The sequence below is a fragment of the Mycteria americana genome, chromosome 1, assembly GCF_035582795.1.
Source record: "Mycteria americana isolate JAX WOST 10 ecotype Jacksonville Zoo and Gardens chromosome 1, USCA_MyAme_1.0, whole genome shotgun sequence".
Lineage (NCBI taxonomy): Eukaryota > Metazoa > Chordata > Aves > Ciconiiformes > Ciconiidae > Mycteria > Mycteria americana.
The window spans coordinates 120,926,882-120,945,989 of NC_134365.1; the positions used below are offsets into that span (position 1 = coordinate 120,926,882).

Sequence of the window (19,108 nt, forward strand, 5' to 3'; positions counted from 1 at the left end):
TAACTTGACTCCCCAAACCACTGCTCTGTCAATAAATTCTATTTAAATGTTGTAACATGAGAGAGCAGCTGAATTCTTTCCAGTCTTTCTATACCAGATACTTATCCTTAGGTTCTGAAAACATGAGCAAGATGCAACTCTCATAAAATCTATTGTGGAAAAAAGTATCTCTCTCACTCTTGGGTGCCCCTGGCAGTAACGACAATGGCATTCAGTATGATAAAGTCAGGATCAGGAAGTGTGCTGAGAAGAGCAGTTCAGCACTCATTTGTGTAGTGGTTTTACTTCAGTTACCAGAACTGTTTTGTAAGATCTTATAAGAATTCAACCACTGTAGGTTTCATCCAAATGTTTCTTTGCTTAAAGAGTCACTAAACATTGCATTGGTAACGTACATACTTCTGTATTACCAGTCTGGATGTGTTGGCTGTTCTCTCTGCCCTTTTTGAATCTTAAATAGCTGTGTGTACACTGGAAAAAAAAAAAAAAAAGCACAAGATATTCTAGACTGCGTAGATTACAGTTGGTAAACAAAATACTTCTACGTCTAATGCCTCTTTTTAAAAACAAGTATTAAATTGAAGGCACATATCAATTGCTGGAGCAGCTAAGAGTAGATTGCATGTGTTCCCAGCTTGGTGAGTAGCATTCAGTTGCCAATCCCAGAACATCAGATCTATGGACAAGTATATACCTCTTATACATCTGCTGTAGAAACATGAATTTTAGTATGTGCTTTTTGTCAGGCAGGCGTATAAGTGATAGTGTATAGTTTTCTCTTTGCTACAGCACTAGTTGCTGGGGACTTGGGGGAGACAAGGGATCCCTTGGAACTAAATCTCCATCTATCTGAAGCCTTTTTACGGAGTCTGAACTTATTTTGAAACTGACTAAATTTGAAGTAGTGAGTTAATGGGAACTGCAGATTAACTTCCAAGATCCGACTTCTGGTTTTATACCTTTTTTCCCTATTCTTGATAGCATTGTTTTCCTCTTTGCCATGAACAAACAGGATCACAGACAGAAACTGACCGTATATTTCCCTGTGAAAGATTTATGCTAAAATTAATTTAATGTTATTTTGTGAAATATAAAGATTACATGAGAAAGTCTTTCTTTAGTTTACTCATCGTAATGATTCTGGTGCAAGAAAGATAGACCAAGATATCTTGTTGGAAGATGTGTTAGATTAATTTTAAATTCAGCTTCATGAGAGACTCTCCACTGAACGTTTTCAGAATCTTCAACATTGAGGACTAACACTAATACATTCCCTGCTGTTCCTGAAAGTGGCAGAAGTACTAGCTCAGGTCATGCTCCACCCTAGAAACTACTTCCTTCTTCAACACACACATATGCGTGAGTTTGCACACACACACACACACACACACACACACACATGAAACAAACAAACAAAAAAAAAGGCTTGAGGGCTACTTTATAAAGAAATGGAAAAGAATATCAGATTGGGGGTGTGTCCCTCTTCTATTCTGGACTTCTTCCTCTTTTCTCACTTCTGCATTCCTCATGTGAGGTTTTAATTCCTACATTATAGTAAAATACTGGAGTACTGACAGAGTTGCCAAAGCAGAGAATGTGCCTTCAGTCACAGGACCTACAATGTGCTTGCCTTTAAACTAATTTCAGTGTACTGGTCCTGTGTGCAATAACTGACAGCGTGTCATTTTATCTCACGGGGTTTTTGGTTAAGTGACTTACAAATTGAGCTCATTGATTTGTAAGTACAAATATGTAGGATATCTTCCAGTTCCCAGACTGATAAAATTGGCTTCCAGAGTCTAGCATCAGCTTAAATTATTCCCAATTCAGCATTGCATACCTCTCACTGTAAATATTTTGCAATCAGAATTACTGCAGTAATTTGGTCAGAGCTTAATGTTTGCAGATAATTACTGGAGAAGTTTCCAAAGTAGGCACAGAAACTTTGTTTCAGTGAGTGTGCACAGTGACAAGGGATTGAGTGTTTTTTGATTGTTTTCATATAATCAGATGCCAGCCATCTTCACGTGAAAAGGGCAATACTGATAATACAAAGATGAGGACATTAAATAATGTGTATAATTCTGTGTATAATTACCTTTTTATGGTATAAAATGAACTAACAAAAATCTATTTTCTCATGTCAAATGTATTTCCGTACAGAACAGATGCTCTGCTTGTGAAGCTCTCCTTATTGATGGGCCAAGAAATGTTCTATGGAGCTCTCTGGGGCAGTGTCCTGGTCAGCCCATCCATCAGGCTGCCTGCTTCTCTTTTTGTTGTAAGTCATATCAACAGAGAGCTGTCTGGAAAACAGCAGAAGTACATGCTCGGCACCGATTATAAGCTCACAGTAAGTTCATTACGCTCCTCATAGAGCAGTCTTACCTACCATAATACCTGCATACTAGCAGATTGTGCCTTCTCTGTATTCAATTAGAATGACATGCTCTTAAAAATATTTTGGAGAGAGAGAAAGAGAGGCCGATGGAATTGCTTAATACAGTTACTTCATGGGAGCATCTTATCTGAAATACAGCAGAGAATCTCCCATCCTGATTTTGGTTAGCCTGCAGAATGCAAGTCTTCTGAAGCTTCTGCAGTTTTTGGTAATTGGAACTGCATACAGCCTTTAAAAGACTGACTGTTTCAAATCGGAAGATAAACCTGACATCTTTTCTCTACTTGTTCTGAATTTGCGTTTAAGGTTGAAGACCAGCTTTTCTATAATACAGTATATACAATGTTTAATGTGGATTTCTCAAAGTGTTTGCAGTCCTGGAAGACAATTCTGAAATTTAGTATCTTTTTATTTTTTCAGTAAAGTGGAAATCTTCAGTAGGTAGTAATTTATGTTAAACTTGAGTAATGGAATAAATGTAATGCCAGTTAGAGGACTTTAGTATCTGCATTTTGTGAGGCTTCACATTCTGTCTGATAGCTGGTGATGTCACACTGTGACATTCTGTGTTGTTACAAAACCAAGTATTTTGTAAGTATTAACGGTTGTTTCAACAGTATTCTACAAAACTTTTTTTTAACTCATTTTGGGGGCAGGAGTTAAATGGCTGAGCAATTATGTTCTTATTTAAAAAGATATTGTTCACATGTAACCAAGTTTGCTTTCTTTCTTTCTTGTGATTATTAACAGTGATTGTAGTTTAAATGTTATCATGAAGTAAAACACCGTTGTGCTTTCTTTTCCTTTTACAGATAAAGTCTTTGTGTGTATCAGTATTGGATTCAAATGTCCTTGTGCAAAGAAACACTCTAGAAGTGATTCTCTTCTTCTTCCCATTTTATACAGCTTTGGTAAGAGGACTATTTTGGTATTGTCGCGTGAGCACTTTGTGTGCGGGAAGGTGTCTTCTGTGAAACCAATCCAGCTCCTACCTCTGTTATTGCCAAATGTCTGAATTTTGTACCTTCAAAATCAATGAATAGATTTTACAGTTTCTTGTTCCCCCATCAATTTTAATAGTAGAGCAGACTCTGCTACTTCTCAGACTCCTTACAGCTTCAAATGAAGATGTGCTTTCGAAGTGAATATTGCGTGATATTTGGAATGCACTTGAAGTATTCAGGCCTGAGAAACTGCATATGGAAAAAATATCAAGCTTCTTTTTTAAGTAGGATTTCAGCATTTGGAATTGTCTGCGCTAAGCTAAGATACTTCTGTTAAAGACTAGGAAAGAAAATATTACTTGAAACAAGAGCTGTTCCCCATCGTTTCCTAACTTACCTAGTAGTATAGTCAGTATTTTGAAAGTAGCAAGTAATTTTAAGTCTTAAGGCATAACATAATGAAGTCTTTAGTATTTTTAGCTTAACTGTAGCTCTGTACCTTAAATATGAAAATGATCACAATTATGTCAGATTTTCTTTCTTGATTTTTAGTATACAAAATATTTTGTTGTTGATGGTTTGTTGCCTTTTTTTCCAAAACATTAATATTACCAGTTAAAAAAAAATCATTACCAATTTGACTTGTTTCAGTGTTCATAAACAGCTAAACTGTCTTTGTTTTTCACCCTAGGACTACAACGAAAGCACTATTCTATTGCGCAGGACTGATTTAGTCTATATTCTATCAGCAGCTACACAGACATTGTTGAGGAGAGATATGTCACTCAATAGAAGATTATATGCATGGTTGCTAGGTACTGTACAACATACAGTGATATTCAATATTCTGAATACCTAAGAGAAAAAAAAAATCAGTGCTTAAAAATGTAATGCACTTTTTCAGCAGTTAATGAATGATGATAAAATAAAGTGTTGTTTAGTTGCCATTTATTAAGTACCTGTTTAATAAAATTAAACATTCATTTGGCAAGCAGGTCTTCTCTTCAGAGGTGAATTCATTTCACTATCCTGAATCACAGAGTATCTGATGGGTTATTTCAGGTCCCGTCCACGGTTCATTCTGAAGTGGTTCAGTGGACTGAAAGGAGTAGGGCGCTGTTTTAACCTTGTTCTTCTGGAAGTAATAGTCACTAATTCCCATGTGGGCTTAATTGTCAAGGAGGGGCTATAAGAGGTCTATAGCTTCTCCCCATCTGCCTCCTTTTAACAGTGTAAGAGGAGGCTAAAAGTGACAGGGCAAGAGCTGCAGCCATGTAGTTGCATGAAGGCTGCCATTGCTGACCCTGTGTCTGGATCTGGCCTTGGTTTTGATTTATGTTCAGTATAGCACATCTGGATGCCCCGAACTGTGATATGTGGGCCATCCTGGGAAGTATGTGAGCTAGTTTCAAACAAAGTGTTGAAATGACAAGAGTTAAAAATGCAGTGTAATGTCAGTATTTGTATAAATGACGTGTGTGTAGTGCTCTGCACTATAGCGTTTCTCTGTACTCCTGATGCCTGTGTTTATCTTGTAGGCTCTGATATTAAAGGTGGTACTTTTGCTCCAGACTCAACAACTTCTGAAGACCATGCTATTTATTTCTTTGGAAAATATTCTAAAGATCTTTTGGTTGAGGTTGGTGTTCATTGTATACAGACGTATTTATGATCCTTTTAAATGTTAGCGCAGACTGCGTCTAGAATTGTTCACTGTGCCACTTGGTTTGTCCTTCACTTTCTGTCCCTAAAGATAGCATCTTTTTGGTGGTTATATTTTCATCTATCTGAATGCCTGCTGTGCTGTATTTATCCCAATATTGTATGTGCTTACAACACAAATGGAATCTAATGAAACCAAAGGGTAGCATCTTTGATAAACTACCTGAATTATTTAAAAATGCTTCTCTGAATAAGATCAGCTCTTGAGTACAGATGATGAGACGATGTCATTGATTTGCCTACCCTGTATGGAAAATTGAAGTTCAGTTGTAGTCGGTACTAAACAAAATCAAATTTAGAAACACTTCAGGTCTTAATAAAATGGCAATCTCTCTTCTATGTGTAACATTTTGATGTTTTCTTTTTACTAGAGTTTGGTTGAAATTTTACATCAGAAATTCCCAGAGTCTGATACAGAGGAACAGCATCAAGCTTATTTGAAACCCTTCCGCATCCTAATCAGTCTCCTTGACAAACCTGAAATAGGTAATGTTGCTTGGCACTTCTGTTATGACTCCTAACAACTGTTACAACTTGGTGTTCATCACCTTTGACAGTAGGACTCAAGACAACACCCTGCACAATTTTTCCTAATTCTGAATACGTGTGCGTTGTGTATTAGTGTGCAGGGGGCTGTGTTCCATGCCTTGGACCTGGTTCAGAACAGTGCTCTGGAGCAAGCACCCTCTCCAGGTTATCTCTGGCTCTTATGCAGAGCACTCCACTGTGTAGCATGGATGTATCCTAGTGAGGATAATGATTTTCCATGCCCAGAACTGTGATCTGAGAGGCCAGTTAAAAAGAACCGCTTCTGCCCTAGCCTCAATATTCTGCTCAATTCGTTCCTTGGAGTTTATTCTCTAAAATACTGTCAGGCCTCTCTTTGTTCTGTCTTATAAAGCAGCTTCTGTCTGGAAAACCACCAGTACTACTCTTGCCTGGGTTTGTTTCCAGTGCTTGGCTGTGCTTGCAGGCCTTCCTATACACTTGCATCAGACTGTCATGACCACGTTGCTTTTCCAGACAGTGTAGTCCCACAGGCAGCTAGCCTATGGTGGTACTGCTGCCAAAGTGGGCAGTACCACTTACCTGCAGGTGCTCCAGCTGGAAATAACGTGTTACAGCTGTGGGGAGGTAGGGGTGCCTCTGTCAATGGCCCTGCCAGCTTGTGCTGGCCTGATGCTTCTGTGGGAGCTATAGTTTGAGACTTCATGACTGAGCTGTGAAGAATTTCCTCCTCTTCCCTGACTGTCACATGTCTGTTCTGTTGCGTACATGAAGTTACCAGCACCAGAAGGGTGAGGCTCTGCCAGCCCTTATTTCAAAGGGCAAGTTCTCCTTTCTGTATCAAAAAATTAAGCCAAAGTAACTTGACAGATTTTTAGGATTTAATGGTATTCTGTAAGAACCATGTACAGATAAATCTTTGAAATTATATTCTGTTAATCTGACAGGTATGAGAAGCCTATGGACTGGTTAACTGGTATTGTTAGAAGCTAATAGAGTCTTAATGACTGACTGTATCCCAAAGCATTGTTCTAGGTGGTTATCCTGGGTGGGAGAGTGATGGTAACCATTGACCAAGCCTGTAGACTTAGAATAAAACTCATGTACTGAGACTGAACACTCAAGTGGCAGTTGGTTTTGCAGGCTCCTGGGCCAGGAAAGTCCTTTTAAGCACGTTTCCTGTTAAAGACTTAGCAAAGCACTGCCAGGAGAAATGAGGATTCTGTATTGCTTGTCTAACAAATGAATGCTACCTTAGTAGAAGCAGTTGTTAGTCTGTTTATAAGACAGTGGTGCTAATGTTTCCTTCCACTGGTTTTAGCTGGTTTTAAAAAAAATCTATCGTGATTAAAGCCTCATATAATACATTTTTATTTCCTGACAAAAATGCTGAAGAAGGGACAGTTGACTAAGGTTGTTACATAACAAATTTCTTGATTTGTCTGATTTAGAAAGTAGATGACAGATACTACCCTATTGTATGTTTTATTTGGCTGACAATCAGTGTTAATCTGAACTACAATGAGTTATTTAGCTGAACTGCATTATTCAGTTTAATCTTTCTGCTCCAGCCAGCACACAAAATATAACTTCTTGAGCATTAAGCCAATATGAATTTCACTTCCTTTTGAAATGGATTTAGCAATGCAACTTTTTTTTTTCCAAAGGTAGAGAACTAAAACATAACAAAAATCTTGACCTTTTCTGCTACCCTTAGTCACTTTAACTTTATTTTTCCTTTTTAGAAACACTTATTGGAATGCTTTATACACTACTTTTTTTTAATGGTTTCATGCTTAGGGTATTGTACTTATTATTTGTTCACCTCCTCTATAGACAATTTCAGATAAAACAAAAAAGTGCTGACCCTTGAAAATTGGGTGCAATTGTCAGCACACACCTAACTTATACTTTCTTCTTAAAACTAATATGCAATTTTTTTATATATTTAGGCATTTGAACTTTTCAATTTGCTGATTTTTCCAGCTTCTGTCCCTCAAAATTTAATCAAGGCTACTATGTTAAATGTGTATTGGGAAATCTGCTTGTTTTCCTTACAGATACACACATGGTGATTATTTTTGGCACGTGAACTGCAGGTTTATGGTTATGATTATACCTACTTATAAATGATTGCAGCGTAGGTGCCTTATGGAAGTGACTTAAGTGTAATGTAGAACCAGTGCTATGGATTTCCAAGTATTACTTTAAAAAGTTCCTAAAATGAACAACAGGTGGTATTTAACTAGAATTTAAAAAAAAAAAAAACAACCCCAAATATTTAACTACATATTTAATTTTATTTTAAATGGAAAATCTGACATTTTAAAAAGCCAAGTAAGCATTTTCTTCCTACTTGGGTGATTGTGTGTTTTTTAGTCTAGCTACCCCTAATTTAAGTCTATACAAATTTGTAACTGAGCCACCTAGCAATCACTTTGGTACAACTACTGGATTCTTTTTTTTCCTTCAATTGTAGGGCCGCAGGTTGTTGGGGATCTGTTCCTTGAAGTTATTAGAGCCTTTTATTCCTACTGCAAAGATGCACTTGGTTCCGATCTCAAACTTAGCTACAATCAAAGTGGCAACATACTTGCAAGGTATAACTACAAGTTTTCAACTGTGAACTGAAACTTTATCATTTATATTAAGCTAACTTATTAAAATCTAACCAATTTAAGGAAGGCTAGGTTTTTAACAGTGACCTGTATAGAATACCAGATTTTTCTATTACTTCCCTTTTTCCACACACACGCTTGATTTCTCTTTAATTAGCAGAGAGAAAATGAAGTACTCTGCATATGATTGATGTTGATTGAATCCAGTTATATTGGCCAAGAATCAGTCTGGTGAAAGAACTCTTAGCCTTTTGATTTTCAAAGTTGAAGGCTGGATTTTTTTCATCTGGGAGAAAGATGCTCAAACTCTAGCTATTCCAGAATGACTTAGTCATAGAATCATTTAGGTTGGAAAAGACCTTTAAGGTTATCAAGTCCAAACATTAACCTAGCACTGCCAAGTCCACCACTATACCATGTCCCCAAGGACCCCATCTACATGTCTTTTAAATACGTCCAGGGATGGTGACTCAACCACTTCCCTGGGCAGTCTGTTCCAATGCTTGATAACCCTTTCAGTAAAGAAATTTTTCCTAATGTTCAATCTAAACCTCCCCTGGCACAACTTGAGGCCGTTCCCTCTTGTCCTATCACTTGTTACCTGGGAGAAGAGACCGACCCCCACCTCGCTACAGCCTCCTTTCAGGTAGTTGTAGAGAGCGATAAGGTCTCCCCTCAGCCTCCTTTTCTCCAGGCTAAACAACCCCAGTTCCCTCAGGCGCTCCTCACAAGACTTGTGCTCCAGACCCTTCACCAGCTTCCTTGCCCTTCTCTGGACACGCTCCAGCACCTCCATGTCGTTCTTGTAGCAAGGGGCCTAAACCTGAACACAGTATTTGAGGTGCAGCCTCATCAGTGCCAAGTACAGGGGGACGATCGCTTCCCTAGTCCTGCTGGCCACACTATTTCTGATACAAGCCAGGATGCCATTGGCATTCTTGGCCACCTGGGCACACTGCCAGCTTATATTCAGCCGGCTGTCAACCAACACCCCCAGGTCCTTCTCTGCCAGGCAGCTTTCCAGCCACTCTTCCCCAGGACTGTAGCATTGCATGGGGTTGCTGTGGCCCAAGTGCAGGACCCAGCACTTTGCCTTGTTGAACCTCATACAATTGACCTCAGCCCATCGATCCAGCCTGTCCAGATCCCCCTGTAGAGCCTTCCTACCCTCAAGCAGATCAACATTCCCACCCAACTTGGTGTCATCTGCAAACTTACTGAGGGTGCACTCGATCCCCTCGTCCAGATCATTGATAAAGATATTAAAAAGAACTGGCCCCAGTACTCAGCCCTGGGGAACACCAGTTGTGACTGGCCGCCAACTGGAGTAAACTCCATTCACCACCACTCTTTGGGCCCAGCCATCCAGCCAGTTCTTTACCCAGCAAAGCGTATGCCTGTCCAAGCCATGAGCAGCCAGTTTCTCCAGGAGAATGCTGTGGGAAACTGTGTCAAAGGCTTTACTGAAGTCTAAGGTAGACAATGTCCACAGCCTTTCTCTCATCTACTAAGCAGGTCACCTTGTTGTAGAAGGAGATCAGGCTGGTCAAGCAGGACCTGCCTTTCATAAACCCATGCTGACTGGGCCCGATCACCTGGTTTTCCTGTACATGCCACGTGATGGCACTCAAGATGATCCGCTCCATAACCTTCCCCGGCACCGAGGTCAGACTGACAGGCCTGTAATTCCCCAGATCCTCCTTCCAGCCCTTCTTGTAGATGGGCGTCACATTTGCTAACCTCCAGTCACCTGGGACCTCCCTGGTTATCCAGGACTGCCGGTAAAGGATTGGAAGTGGCTTGGTGAGCACTTCCACCAGCTTCCTCAGTACCCTTGGGTGGATCCCATCTGGCCCCATAGACTCATGTGTATCTAAGTGGTGTAGCAGGTTGCTAACCATTTCCCCTTGGATTATGGGGGCTTCATTCTGCTCCTCGACCCTGTCTTCCAGCTCAGGGGGCTGGATACCTGAAGAACAACTGGTCTTACTATTAAAGACTGGTGCAAAGAAGGCACTAAGTATCTCAGCCTTTTCCTTATTCTTTGTTACTATGCTTCCCCCCGCATCCAATAAAGGATGTCCTTGATTTAAAACAATCAATGTCTTTTAGCTTGTAGAGAAAGGAGTAAAAAGATTTTAGAACACATCAGCTGATACTGTGATGTGCATGCTCTTAGAATCTTCACTGACATGTTTCTTTTTTTCCTTTTTTTCCCTTTCACACAGTGCAATCAAAGAGAACAAAAATGCTTCGGAAATTGTCAAAACAGTCAATTTGTTGATCACATCCTTAAGCACGGATTTTCTTTGGGATTACATGACCAAATGTTTCGAAGATTGTTTCAGGTGTTTATGTTGTCAAACAATAGTGCTCCTCTGACACAGATAGCTCTTAAGTGGTATTTTTAAGATAATAAAGTTTACTGAAGCATTTAAATTCTGGAAGGGATGTAATACATGTTAGAATCAGACAGATATGCAAGTTGCATCCTGAAATAATTCAAGAATGCAAACAGGTGAACAATTAGATGGAAACCAGCAACCTGACAACAAAAGAAATTACTTTCAAAATGACAGCTGAAGGAGGAAAAGGTTTGGGAGGGGAAGTGGAGAGGTCTTCCTTGGAAGAACAAGCGTTTTTTGAAGAAAAATAAAGATCTTTATATTTTTATCTCTTTCTAAATATAAGAGAGAAGATCATACTTTAAGTATTAAGATTGTGTATAGAGATTCAGTCTGAAAACTAGAAGCACTTTAGCATCCCACATGCTACAGTTTAGGTGGTTTTGACAGAATGTTTTATCCTGCTGTATCAGAAGTCCCATTTTACGTTGCTTCAGAAAGCCTAGCTGTTCAATGTTTTGTGCTGGTTTTGATTAAGTTTTTTTATTGTAACAAGAATTTTGACAGGAAAAAAGCTTACAAAATAATGTTTCTCTCAATCCAGAAACAAATCCACACAGATGAGATACCCTCTTGAACATATTAGCACTCCTCCTACAATTTCAGAGCTCTGCACACTATTGGTGTTTCTTCTTGATGTGATTCCTTTGGTAAGGCAACATGAAGTTAACTGCTTCAAAGTCTTAAGAAACTTAAAATCAAATAATTAATATTTTGATTACCTAAAATGAGAATAGGCAAATTGACATACATGTGCATATGCATGCTATTTCCTGCAAAGTATAGTTTTATGTGCTGACTTATATATAGGTACCTGTGCTCTTCCCTAGCAAAATGAAAATTGTTTGCATTTTAAAATATGGTGATTGTATCAAAGGAATGAAGAAGTGTACCTTTTGCTTCTTGGGTAAATAATTTCCTGGGACTTTTTGGTCTCTTAGTAGCTGACTGACAATTGTAAGATTTTTAGGGTATGATTCAGTGTTCATCATGTAGAATGAAGAAAGAAGGAATAGCACTGAAGCAAGTTTGTACAGCTTAACCATTCATGACCTAACCTTATCAATCATTGATCAGTGTTGCTAGACAGCTGAATAATAATATGTGATAACTATTTTAAACAATGCTTATTTATTTTAGGAACTCTACTCTGAAGTGCAGACTCAGTATCTTCCACAGATGCTCAGCTATATGGTGCAGTCTCTCCTGGAAAATATTGAAGTATTAGGTTTACCAGAACTCACTCATGCCTTAAAGACCTGCTTTAAGGTGCTTAGCAAAGTGCAAATGCCCCCTTCCTATTTGGACATTGAGACAGGAAGTGGAAAAGGGGTAGGTGTTTTTCAACTACTCATAGATGTTTAAAATTGTTAGTGACATAACTTATTTTAAAATGCTAATTCTTCTAACTTAAATCTAGATGATAACTGCAGCAATAAAGTTTTTTGAAACTTATCTTCTTTGGTCCCTTCCAGAGCTACCTGATGCCTTGTTATTCTTACTGGATATTCAGTTCTGACTTGTTTGAATTATTTGTAACAGTGACAGAGTATAGTCTTGTCTGAAACTGGGGCTGTAATCCTACCTTTTGAGAAGAATGTGATCTTAATGGTTTTGAAAAGGCACTCAGGGTCATGCAGTTGCTAAAGATTCGAGTTGCCAAATCAAGCCCAGCTTTACAGCTGGTTAGATCTGCAAGGCTTTCAGTTAATATTTTAGTTTAACAACATGTGGTGTATTATTTGTGTGCAAGAGACCATGATAGGAAATGAGGGATAAATGGCATAAAGCAGTCACACAAGTACAGCCTGCCAGAGTTTTGCGGTAGAACAAATACATACATTTGATTAGAAATAATCCAACATAAGTAATACTGTTCTAGTGGTGAATTGATTTTAAGGAAACATTTCCATTTGCTAAGTATCTGTAGCTATGGATCTGCTGGTGTTTGAGTCAAGGTGTGAGGATTATATGAACATTTGTTAGGTTTTAAATGCAATTGAATTGAACTGCTTACAAATAACTATGTCTCATGATTTTGTAAAAGTAATCTGTATCTGAAAATTGCAAATACTAGGCCTTTTTTCTGTCATTGCTGTTCCCCAGTGCCTGCCACAGTTCTGCGTAGTAAAATGATCTGTGCAGTGCCACATTAACCACATTAACATTTCTGTTTTAGAGCCCAGTGAAAAAGGAAACTGTGGACATAACCTTGGAGACTAAGTCTGTGCTGGAGGAGGAGGATGAGACTCCATTCCCTCCCCTGAAGTCAGAAGACAGTGGCATTGGTCTAAGTGCTTCCTCCCCAGAGCTCTCTCAGCACTTGGGGGTGCCAGCTGTGACCCTTGAGAGAGATGATGTCTGGAAGAAAGGGGGGAGCATTCAGAAGACTTTGTATTGCATCCAAGAGCTGGTTGCCAAGTTTTCCAGTAAATACATTTTTGGAGTGCAGTTTCAAGAAACAAGTAACGAAAGCATCTCAGCAATGAATGTGAGTGGAAAAGAGAAAAAAGAGAATGGCTACAGATTATCTGAAAGTTCTAGCAAGAAAAAGAGCCCATGGGATGCAAAGCAAATCACTGTACCTCAGTTTAAACAAATGCTTTCAGACTTGTTCTCAATTCGAGGGTCACCATTCAAGAACAAGAGTTCTAATCCTCTTCCTTCTGACTGCAACTCTGGTAATAAAAAGGAAAAGGAGGAAGAAGAGTGGGACTTAGAACAAGTGATGCTTGTCCTGGGACCCCTTAGAGGTGACTGCAAGGAAGCTTTCGCTGCAGCTTGTCACCTTTTGTTGGATTGTACCACATTCCCAGTCTATCTTTCGGAGGAGCAGATGGAACAGTTGTATCTCTCTCTGTTTCAGGTTCCTGGTAAGAAAAGATTCCTTTACTGGGCAACGTGAGCATTTGAGGATGCAAATAGCAATGTGAGCTTGGCTATTTGCAAGACATGTGACCAGGGCCAGTAGCTTTTGACAGGGCTGAAGGCAAGTTGCATGTGAATTGAAGACTTACCCACATCAGCATGTGTTTTGTGGCTTGCAGCTGAGGTACAATTTTTACCAAGCTTTTTAAATTCATATTCTTTTGAAAGGTTTCACTACAAAACTTGTAGCTAAAGGGATGAAGACCTTCTGGCCTGTAGAGCCTTGTGGCATGGCTTAGGATTTTCAGGAAATCCGTCACCCACATCCTTGTGTGTCTGTCCCCCCCCCCCCAAAAAGGATGTGTTAGAGGAAGATGGGTGTAGGTGGAAAACTGGTGCTCTAAACCATAACAGCAAAACCAGCTCTTTCCCTAACCCTCAGAATTTAAAGGAGTCTGATGTGAGATAACATAAAAGGATAATCTTGTATAATTGGAGGGCCTGTTTATTCTGGGAATTCAAGTTCATTAGCTTTAGCAGGAGCAGTTATTGGCCTGAAGGCTAGTTGACAAGACAGGTTTGTAGTGAATGGAGGCATGGGAAACTGGAAAATTGGGTTCTCTTCCTCACCTCACTACAAATTTCTGCTCTCTTCCTTAGCAAAGTGATGATATGCCCATCATCTACATGGATGAGCTGTCTGCTTGATGTGGACATTTTTGCATATTTGCAGTGCCTTCCATGTGGTCAGCAATGTAGCTGAACTTAGAAGGCTTGCTTTCATAATTGTGTTTCTTTGGAATATCATCCTAGGATTATAGAAGTTTATTTTCAAAATTCTTTTCAACTGCACACCCTGGAGAATACAGTAAGGTTTAAAGCCAAAAGGAGAGAACCTCTGATAATGAAGGTCTGGGTTGAATGTGATACAGAAGTTGTCTGATGTGGAGAAGGAAGAGTGGTCATTTTGTTGTAGTAGTAAAGCAGTTAAAACATTTGGTTTTGAAGCCAGAGGTGTGAACTCATACTTCAGACTGTCTCCAGTCAAGCCTTAATAAAACTTTATCTGATTATTCACTCAAGAGAGGCAAAGATGGCTTGACTTCAGTTCCTTGTGTGCTTCATGGTTTCTGAAATGATACACCTCAATGCTACCTGAAAGAGCATCCTTGGATCAGCAGACCTCTGTTGTTGTTTTGACAGCTGGAAAACAGCAGCTGTAAAAACTAGTTGTGAGTAAACACAAACTCGAAAGCAGAAATCCACTAGTTACTGGGTTACTGAGGTCCTGCAAGAACTTTCTGCTGGGAGAAATAGGGAAAAGAATATAACTTGCTTTGAAGCAAGTCCCTTCTGAAGTAAGGGACTTGATGACAGCATGACAGTTGGATTTGGGCATTCATTTTTGTCTCTTGGTCCTGTGAGCTTGATTGAAGAATTCTTGAAAATATGACCATAACCTTGAGATTATTCAAAATTTTTTTTCTCACTTATCTTCTGAGGAGGTTGTGATGCCAGCTTCCCTCTGTGGCTGAAGTCCTTAATGACAATATGCTGTTGTGTGAATGACTGCTATGTTCAGAATGTGTCCATCTTCACGCTGCTGGAGGTGATCAACCATTCCCAGTCACTGGCGCTTGTGATAGAAGACAGAATGAAGCGGTACAAAGTGTCTGGTCACAACCCCTTCTTTGGAAAGCTGCAGATGGTCACCCTTCCTCCCATTGCTCCTGGAGTTCTAAAGATCATCTCAGAGAAAACAGATTTCTACCAGGTGTCAATTTTCTTTTTCTTTTTTACTGCCCAAATACACTGAACCTCAAAGGATGGGGTGGGAAAGCAAATGTTACTTGCATGGATGTTTGGGGGCAGCATGTTTGTGTTGCAATGACACACTCCCGTTTTTTGCTGCCACAAGCACTTGAAAGCAATTGCATTCTTCTTCGTGTGCTTCCCAACAGGATGTTCAAAAGTGGCAGGTTATTTTCAAATTGCTAGTTGGTTTTGTGCCCAAATTCTTGGGGGGCAGGTATAGCTGATTTCTGACTTGAAGGGTTTGGTTTCATTAGCTTGAAAGCTACACTTTAGAGAACTTTGATACCACTTGATACCACAAGTTTTCAGATAAGAGAAAATGTAAGTGGGTGAATAATAATGAAAACATTCCATCCTCCTTGTTTTGAGTATATATATTTCAAAGATGCTTTCTTTCTCCTGAGCGTTTATTGATATTAGGGTTGGTATGAGAGTTGGTTCCAAGATCTTTTTCTTAATTACTGTGTTTCCAATTGCTGTGCCTGATACATGTGCAATCTGTTAAGTTTTGACCCAGAAAATAGAAGCAGAAACACTTTTCTTAACTTCTGGTGCATGTACATTTGAATTACCTGTCCTACTGGGGTAGGAAAGTTGCATTCCTTTAGGTGTGAGTGTATGACCTGAATCCTTGCTCTTTGCTAAACTAAGATGATTTGGAAATCCCTTTTGGTAATAGAGGGCATTTATGCAATGGAAAGCTTTTAAGTCAGGGAAGAAATGGCACTTGTTGTTGTTGTTATTATTATTAATTGTTATTTTTCCCTAGAGAGTAGCCTGTGTGCTCTGGAATCAGCTGAACAAAGAGACACGGGAGCATCATATTGCCTGTGTGGAACTGTTCTACAGGCTGCACTGCTTGGCACCATCAGCAAATATCTGCGAAGACATTATCTGCCACGCACTTTTGGATCGTGATAAAGTAAGTCCTGTATTCACTGAAGCCCCTTCATCACTGTAGAATTGTTCCAGTGCTTCCCAGACTGCCTCCAGTTCCCTTCCACCCCATGTCTTCACTCCCATGGTCCCTCTGTCTTCCAAGAGTCTGACAGACTGTCCACGCCTTTACAGTTCCCTGGGATTTATTCATCATGGGACTACTGCTAAACTTAATCCCTGGATACAAGCTCTATCAGTCAATGCTGGAGGTTTTTTAGTTTCAGCCCAAATCATGTAGTATCTAAAAACTTGCAGGTTTTGTCAGTATTTCCAAGCTGACCCAGCTCCACCAATAACTCTAAAATAATTTTATTTTGTGTTGATTTTGTAAACTTCATATTCCAACAGAAGAACTTCATATTCCAAAACTTACCTTGTAAGTGTATGTCAACATAATGTTGACCTTGTGTCCACCTTAGTATTTAGTCTTCATAATAAGTAAGCTGTATTTTAAGTGAGCCAGTTATTAATTATTTTACTTGCCTAGTTTAATGACAGAACAGTTCTTTAATAACTTACAGTGTATTTGTGAGAAGTGCCTTGCACAATAAAACTTGAAACAGCCACCTTCAGTCTTTGATATTGCTTTCATATCTTTGCTCTTGCAATTTTGAAACTTAAAAGTTTGGAAATCTTTTAAAAGCTTTCAAACAAAATTACCAATAATAAACACTACCTAATATACCAATGTCTTCCTGTTTGTCATCCAGCTTTTAAACCTCCCTAACACCAAACCAAGACTAAAATGTTTATACACAAGAGTCCCGAAATACATTTTTGGTGTATTAGCACGTCTTTTTTTGCTCCTACACTGTGGCTGTTAAGTTTTGGTTGTGCATTCATGGACACATGGCATTTTGGTTTAGTCTATTGCAAAATAGAAAAGTGCTCTCAAACTACCTGAGAAGGATTAGCAGTCATCTACAGAATAACTGTTGTTCTGCTAGAGGTTTAAAAATCACTAAAACTTTACTTGGAGATAAATGCTGCAAAAAATATGTATTTGTCTTGTTTCCTTGCAAAGGGGACAAGGCTGGAAGCACTGTTCAGATTCTCTGTCATGTGGCATCTGACCAGAGAGATCCAAGGCAGCAGAGTGACTTCTCACAATCGGTCCTTTGATAGGTATTTTCCATTTCCACTGGCTTAGACTTACACGTATATATTTAACTATATCATGTTTTGTTCTGTTCTTTTTTCTGAGGTGGGAAAAAGTTCTCTGTAGAGAGAACAAAAAATGAGCAAAAGGAAGGTCTTCAACTTTCTTGCACTATTACCTTTGCAAAGCACCCTGTGTGCTTGGTGCACTTTCTTGTGTGAAGGAATTTTCTGTAAAAACAGAAAGAGCTTCATATATGAAGAGTAGCTTGCAGACAAGTTTCTGCATAGCAGACGTTATTTATCTTGGAGTGGGTTAGATTTTTTTCCCTAAAGAAAATAGAACCAGCTACTTGTGCAAAAAAAAAAATTATCTTATTTTAGTTTTACTTCCTATTTATGAGATCATAACCTTTGTATAAAATGAGACAAAAGAATTAAGAATCTTTCTAAATAAATATGTGAAATAACTTTAAAATATGCTGCTCCTCTAGAGTGTGAGTATATGTATGGCCTTGCTTCTACAAACGCATGTATACTTGACCTCAACTCAGGAAAATGTGCATGATCAAGCTATTGTTAGCAGACATGAGCCATTGGCTGGTGCTTACTTGAACATGCACTATGTCTGTTCCCTGCCACTATTTTGTTGTTTGTATTAACTTTTTTAGGGATTTCAATCGTACTTCTTCGTTCTGATTTCTCCACTCAGGTCTCTGTTTGTGGTACTGGACAGTCTCAATTGTTCAGATGGTGCAATTGGTGCTGCAGCACAGGGCTGGCTGATCCGTGCTCTTTCACTTAATGATGTTGCACGGATTCTTGAACCAGTCCTGCTGCTGCTGCTTCATCCAAAGACACAGCGCACGTCCATCCACTACATCAAACAGAAAAATTCAGCAGGTAAAACTGTTCTTGGACTGAAACTGTAAGTGCTAACATAGCATTGCATACTCCTGAACACCTACTGAAGGTAGTCTCTGAAGTGCAATGGCATCCTATTACCCTGAGTTGTCTTGTATCATTTCCATAGATTCCTCCTCATCCAAGTACCTCTAGTGATGCCTAAAACAGAGTTCAGGAGTAAGTCATGCTAGTTGAAGGCCTAATGATCATTTCTGTTACAGTGGCTGCACCTACACTGTTGGTTTGGATTGCTCCCTGCTTTGCTCTGGGATCTTGTCCCACACTTCTCATTGCCATTCCCAGATGATCCACACTGCATGCGTGTTCACTGTTCATAGGATCCCTTCTCGAGCAAAACTAGGTCTGCAACCAAATAAAATCCAGGAGCAGTTTGGTGACTATGTCAGTCTAGGAACTGTTCCAGTAGGCAGGATGGACAGGCAAATCTCACTCTCTCCACCCAGTCTTGCCCCAGCACACCATGCACCCTCATATGTGTTTTCTTTATTCATAATATTTTTTGTTAATGATTCCCTCAGCATCATGTTAAAATAATCAGACAGGTTGTGAGGAACATCTTGCTGTTGAGGGCACATAACACAAAAAAAAAAAACCTAATTCTGCTAACTTCTAAAAATTAAAATGTCCTTGTCCAAAGAAGATCCATCTTGATTCAAGAGGAGAGCTGAGCCTTTGTCCATATGTCTTGAGGTATCCCAGAGCTAGGATGTAGAAGCAAAGAGAGATGTTTGGAATTGAAGATGTCCTCCAGCCACCCAAATTTAGGAATGTGGCAGGGTGTCTTTACCTTGACAGGCTAAATTTGACAGCTGGAAGATGTCCATTTTAAGACCTGTAATTAGAACCATTGTGAACCACATATGA

General features: G+C 39.3%; 1 protein-coding gene across 5 annotated transcripts in view; it reads left to right on the forward strand.

Annotated features, from left to right (window-relative positions):
* The window catches only part of DOP1B (DOP1 leucine zipper like protein B), a 53,258-nt gene that overhangs the window by 13,742 nt on the left and 20,408 nt on the right, over nt 1–19,108 (forward strand). For 4 of the 5 annotated variants that reach the window (XR_012778044.1, XM_075518394.1, XM_075518372.1 and 1 more), the window contains 14 exons: nt 2,164–2,353; nt 3,214–3,312; nt 4,037–4,160; nt 4,884–4,984; nt 5,439–5,553; nt 8,054–8,174; nt 10,421–10,540; nt 11,142–11,247; nt 11,738–11,929; nt 12,777–13,470; nt 14,968–15,239; nt 16,050–16,202; nt 17,244–17,344; nt 18,030–18,220. Coding sequence is in view for 4 of the 5 variants with exons in the window: in XM_075518394.1 (XP_075374509.1) it covers nt 2,164–2,353; nt 3,214–3,312; nt 4,037–4,160; nt 4,884–4,984; nt 5,439–5,553; nt 8,054–8,174; nt 10,421–10,540; nt 11,142–11,247; nt 11,738–11,929; nt 12,777–13,470; nt 14,968–15,239; nt 16,050–16,202; nt 17,244–17,344; nt 18,030–18,220 (2,579 nt within the window). In the remaining variant the exon portion in view is untranslated. The remainder of the gene's footprint in view (nt 1–2,163; nt 2,354–3,213; nt 3,313–4,036; nt 4,161–4,883; nt 4,985–5,438; nt 5,554–8,053; nt 8,175–10,420; nt 10,541–11,141; nt 11,248–11,737; nt 11,930–12,776; nt 13,471–14,967; nt 15,240–16,049; nt 16,203–17,243; nt 17,345–18,029; nt 18,221–19,108) is intronic. The other variant, XM_075518388.1, reaches the window with a different exon arrangement.